The sequence below is a fragment of the Ictalurus punctatus genome, chromosome 27 (assembly GCF_001660625.3).
Source record: "Ictalurus punctatus breed USDA103 chromosome 27, Coco_2.0, whole genome shotgun sequence".
Classification (NCBI taxonomy): domain Eukaryota; kingdom Metazoa; phylum Chordata; class Actinopteri; order Siluriformes; family Ictaluridae; genus Ictalurus; species Ictalurus punctatus.
In genome coordinates, this window is record NC_030442.2 from 15,328,077 (window position 1) to 15,334,331 (window position 6,255).

General features: G+C 37.4%; 1 protein-coding gene across 1 annotated transcript in view; it reads left to right on the forward strand.

Moving 5' to 3' along the window:
- The window catches only part of chd9 (chromodomain helicase DNA binding protein 9), a 49,426-nt gene extending 45,356 nt beyond the window's left edge, over nucleotides 1-4,070 (forward strand). The window contains exon 38 of the mRNA XM_053676778.1: nucleotides 54-4,070. Within this exon, the coding sequence (XP_053532753.1) occupies nucleotides 54-854 (801 nt within the window). The 3' untranslated portion in view covers nucleotides 855-4,070. The remainder of the gene's footprint in view (nucleotides 1-53) is intronic.
- The last annotated feature ends 2,185 nt before the right edge of the window (nucleotides 4,071-6,255 follow it).

A 6,255-nucleotide genomic window follows, 5' to 3' on the forward strand; every position in this document is an offset into this window, starting at 1 on the left:
CTTCCCTTTTCTGAATTTTTATAGAAGAATCTGTGCGTGTTCTTTATTCCCAGGGCTATCTCCCGGAGAGCATGTTTGACCGCATCCTCACAGGTCCTATCGTACCGGAGGAGGTGAGCAGACGAGGGCGTCGGCCCAAAAATGCTCTGGCCAAAGCGGCTAATGTGGCTAACGCTAACGCCAGCGCGGCTCTGGGCGTCAACCCTCTCCTGAGCAATGGGCTGGTCTCCGGTCTGGACCTGAACAGCCTGCAGGCCCTGCAGAGCCTTCAGAACTTCCAGCTCACCGCAGGTCTCATGGGCCTCCAGACTGACCCTGCCAACATGGCCGCCATGCTTCCCATGATGCTCTCCGGCATGGCCGGCCTGCCCAACCTACTCGGAATGAGCGGCCTGCTGGGAAAACAGGAAGCCGCCTCTGTCGAGGATTCAGGGAAGAAAAGTGGCGGGGAAACGACGGCACAGACGTCAGAGATCCAGTCGGAGAGGACAGAAAGTCCAAGCTCAACAAGTGCTTCAGCCTCAGGCCAAGCGTTAGCCCTCAACCCCTTACTGCTCTCCAGCATGCTTTACCCAGGGATGCTTCTCAACCCAGGCCTTAATTTACCTGTGGCCAATCAGCCACAAGCTACCAGTCCTCAGCTCGCCCCTCCAGCTCAGCCCGCCCCCTCTGACGCCGCACAGCAAAGCTCAGGCCAATCCGAGAAGGACGCGGAGGACGACGGCGAGGAGCCTGACGAACAGAAGGACATCAGTGGTCCCGAGGGCTCGGGGAAGGCGGAGTCATCTTCCTCAGACGCAGACAGCTCCTCATCATCTTCGTCAGATGACTCTGATTCCAGCGACGAAGACTGAGCCTTTATATATATTATATAAATAAATATAAATACATATATATTTATATTACATCTCTTAGAAATGTACACATGCAAACACGTATATAAGAGCACTTACATAATGATTTAAGGTTGTTTTTTTTTTTGTTGTTGTTTTTTTTTCCCGTGTAAATATGAGAACGAAAGTGTTGTGTAATAAAGATCGGGGGGACAAAATGAGGAAGAAAAGAAAAAGGAAAAAAAACGACGAGACTCCACGGATGCTGAAACGAGATTTCAGTGTTTGTCTAGGTACAGCGTTGTTTTTTTGGAAGAAAAGGAAAAAGAAAAAAAAAAAAAAAACATTTTGCATGTCCAGGAACTTTAGTAGATTTTTTTTTTTGTGAACTTTTCTTGTGTATTGCACAGTGATGTACAATTGCAGAAGACAAGAAATCAACAAGAAAATAATTGGCATTACTGTATTAATTATATTGGGATTTAATTTTATTAAAAAGAAAAGAAAACGAGGACGTTATTGCTCATGCCGAGCTGTATAATTAATATATTTTGTGTGGAAGAAACAGAACTTGACTATTTTGGTTTTCTTTGGTAAATAATTTTGCAGGATCATACGACATCTGAATTTCAGACAGTCTAGTACTTATAACTTCAGCAATAACACAGGCAGCTAACGAATGTCACTGAAGCTGTAGATACCGCCGTCACCGTGCTTCACTCTCCATTCTTCCTCCATTCTTCCTGCTGCTTTCTACATTCTTATCCTTTTTTTTTCTTTTTTTTTTAAAAAAATGTTTCAACCTTTCACCAGTAGATTTTCTGTCTTGTAACATATTATAAATATTCTTTATTATTCTCTATGTATCCCAGTACTTACTGCAAATCCTTTCTTCTTTTTTTTTTTTTTTTTTTTTCTTCTTGGTAACTCAACATGCTTTCCATAAAATACATCCAGATACATTTTTAATTTTTATTTAATGTTATTTTTTTGCAAGTTGAGTATGAAATGGACCACGTGATATTATCAGTATAGGTGTAATGCTAATGACATGACCGGTGTAGATGCCGTGTCGGGGATTGTCTGAGGCTGCGTTCCTGAGGAAAATGAAGTCTAGCCATGTGTGTGTTCTCGTACCAAATGTCATTCCGTAATAAACTGGAATAACGCTGGTGAAATCAAGTGTTTCTGGATAGGGGATGGGGAAAATGGAAAAACAAACATACGAGTATGGGCTGTCTCATGTAGTGCTTCTGGGCTCGTACCTACAATGCCTCGAGTGTGTGTGTGTTGGAGCAACAAATAGGCCCCGTCTTTCGCCTTCAAATCTGCCTGCTTCCTCTTTGTGTGGTGTGTGTGTGTGTGTGTGTATGCGTGTGCGTCCATTAATCCTCTTGGTAATTGTGGCATGTTCTGCTTGCATGTTGTCATTCATAACAGTAAAGCTCCATTATCGTCCTTCAGTCCTAATTTCCAGAGCTGTTCAAGTGTTGGTATATTGTCTGTAGGTATTAAAAAAATAAATAAATAAATAAAAAAAAGCAGCAAGTTAAGGTATTTAAAGCAGTCTTTTAAAGCTAATTAATCCCGTTGTTGGTGTGTATAAACATCTCGTCGTCAGTGCATGGGACGTTTTCATGGAAAACTCTTCGTCTAGAGTCGCGTTCTTTTGAGAAATTTAATAAAAGGTGGTGTTAATATGCTGAAGCGCAGTTCCTCGTGTCCTGAGGTTGAGAATCAGGGCAGAAATGTGTGGCATTTGGTGGTTGTTGTGCGTGTGTGTGTGTGTGTGTGTGTGTGTATAAAAGGATCATCCGAGACACGATTTACATTCGTGAATGTTTGATTTGTCTCATTAATTAACAACTCGTGCGCTGTTTAAAATGAATTAACCCCAGGACCGAGTGAGGAAACTGCTTCAGGTCGTCACATAAAGTCCGTAGCATCAAACTCCCGGAAGGAGTCGCCAGTGCCAGTTTTATACATTGCTAATAATGATGCGTACGATGATATATATATATATATATATATATATATGAATGAGCAAGCAGTACGGTAAACTCGAGGGTTGTACATTTTCACTCGACTCCTGAAGAAACCTCAGCTTTTAAGCTACGACGTTTGGACTGAACGGTTTAATAATAAACCCAAGGCATCACTGTTTTTATTCAGTCTCATCAGTGTATCCGCAAGTGCTGACTGACTTTTTAACTGCCCTTTTTTAGAAGTGCTCTTACACCGTACCTCTGAATCTGCCCCTCAGACACGAGGGCAGAAAAGCATCCGCGTTACCATACTACTACTACTTCTTAAAATAGCAATTTCAGGTTTTTTTTTTTGTTTGTTTGTTTTGTTTTTAAAAAAAAAAAAAAAAATTCTTGACATCCTGAATTTTTTTTTTTTCATTTTAGCTGTACCGAATCTTTAAATTATTTGTTCTTGAGCACATCTTGTGTATCGCAACTTTTACATATTCATCCATCTCTGGTCATGTCAAGTAGTAGTAATAATAATAATAATAATAATGATAATAATAATAATTTCAATGCTTTCCTTTATTTCTCCTCTGTGCTGAGCTGTGTCCATCGTCCTATTAAAAAATAATAATAAATAAATCCCACTTAAAAAAAAAAAAAAAAATTAAAGTTGTGAATATAATCCAACCAAGAGCTGGACAAACTTTATTTTTGTGTTTTTAAAGTTTATTTGAATTTTTTTTTTTTTTTTTTTTCTTCACAACTCTTGTCGAACCATCAGATATTACAGTTTAATGTGTATGGTGTTGATTTACATATCCAATCCTGCACCACTGACCCTCACTGGATCACTTCCTTCCTTCCTTCATTCGCAACATGCAAGCAGAATAAAAAGCATATACACTACTGTAAAGCCGTTTTATTTTTATTATATTTTTTTTCTTCAACAATGAGAAATAGATGTTGCTATGACGAATAGAAAATGGCCTTTCTGTGTTTTTATTTGGTAGTTGTTTGATGCTCTTGATACGCGATACTACAGATCATTCTTGTTTTGTTGGATTTTTTTTTTTTTTTTGTTCTTTGGACGGTTGCAATATTTGCAAAAGTTGTGCTCTCGTGTTAGACGCAAAAACACTTCATGTAGTGGAGATTACATGTCTTAAGAAGTGATTTCTAATTTATTGAATTACTTTCTATGAAGTCTCTATAGAGAAAAAATTGAGGTTTAATTATTTTTATTAAACGTATTCTAACTATCCATGATGTCTGTCGCTTACTCTGTCTTTTATTCTCCTCTATGATCATGGGTGGATTTGCTTTTTTTTCTGTTCTGTTGTTTTTTTTGTTTTGTTTTGTTTTTTTCTTCTTTCTCCCTCACCTCCAGTTTCATGCTGAAAGATAAAATCAAATTAAAATGTTGAACTTGGGTCGTAGCTGATGATGATTTTTAACTGCATTATTTCACTATTAACAGGCTGAGAAATGGCTCTTCGGGTTTGTCCTAGGTTTCTACAGGCAAGGTTGCCAGATCTGCAGTTTGTTCTAAGTAATTGAACTTCTTTTGACTTGTTTGTGTTTGTTAGTTAGTTCAGGTTGGGGGTTAAAACTTATTATTATTATTATTATTATTATTATTATTATTATATGAAAGTGCAATTATTGGTTTGTTCTTCGGAAACTTTTTTCACAAATTGTTGGTCATAATTTTATAGTTTAATGCAAGGTGTCGGATTTGGTTAATGTATTTATTTTGCCGGGTGTGAGTTAGATGAATTATTACATAATTAATTATGTAAAATTATTTATGCAGACGTTACGATATTGCAGGAGGGGGATTAGAAAGAAATATAATACTACAAAATGTCATAATGTTAAGAGTTTAATACAAGGGGTGTGTGTGTGTGTGTGTGTTAGATATTTGGCAGGGGGTTACACCATTTGATTTAGATTATTATGTAAATGATTTCCAAGCAAAAATGTTGAATTTGCAAATATTACAATATTTGAGTGTAATGAGGTGTGTTTTTGTTTTTTTTGGGCAGGTTGGGAATTAGGGAAAAAAAAGTATTATTAATTGTACACGTTTTGCACACAGGTTTGGTAATGGCAGACATAATTTTTGAATGTAATATAAGGGTAAAACAATTTCCCCTGGTTGGGTATTTTTATTTTTATTTATTTATTTTTATGTTGGCTGTTTAGACAATTTATTAGTTCACTTGTATAACTGCTTTACATGAAAAACTTGCAAATACTGGGTGCGTCTCAACCAGCTCCCCAGTTCAGTAGATAACTTGGACATTTTAAGGGCTGTCTCGGTCGCAAGTTTGAATTATAAGCTGTAAGCGAGCTTCCGATCCTGCTCAAAGTACCATGACAGAAACGTGTGATTAAGCCGACACATCTATATGACATAACGTCGGAAAGATGTCGTTCCTCCCAGGTGACAAATGCTGACGTTTTACAACGCGTGTACGTAGTCATGTTGCCGGAAATTCAAAGTCATCTGTCTCCCAATGTGTAGTGTACCAGGGTCTTTACCAGCACCCCGGCTCCTGTACACCATATACTGATCCATGATTTAGGGAGTAGATTGAGACTCACCCTTGCAGTAACTCCATTCAACCACATGGGGGCTCGGTGTTCAAGTCAGTTTAACTGTCCCAGTGTTGTTCCTTGGAGCAACGACATACACACAACACAAGAGCGCGTACACAACACAATATATGAGGTGTAACTAGTTTGACAAGTGCAATATAAAACCTGTGTGTGTGTGTGTACACACTCTAATAAGAGCTCGGTACTGCAGAGACCCGAAACAGTACACACAATTACACAGTAACACACTGTGACTAATAATTACATTAATTACGTGGTGTAATTGTGCAGAGATGAGCAGACTGGCTGTACTGAGATGTGATCATGAGTAGATGCAGATGGAGAATGTAGATTAGAAATGTCTCGCGGTGTCTGATTTTAGTGTTAAAATAAACTTCATAATCACACCGTGCGCACACACTGATCTTCAGGTCAGGTAACACACCCTAATATACAAGTTTGGTTTGTCTGTTGTTTTTTTGTTGTTGTTTTTTTTTTTTTTTTTTTTTTTACTCATAGCAGAATGAAACTTTACACTGAAGTATACATCATTTTTATTTGACAGTTTTATGAGTTCTTTATTTATATTTTTCACAACGGTCTTACACTTTTTAATTGATTGACAGGTTAATTAGACAGGTTGTCAGAATTGAGTATTAATTATGAGAAGGCTATTAAAAAGCTAATCATGTGTGTATTTTGTATTTATAGTTTTATATGTATGTGTGTGAGAGATTTGTGTGCGTGTGTATGTGTATGTATATATATATATATATATATATATATATATATATATATATATATATATATATATATATATATAAGAGAGAGAAGTTTTTTAAATG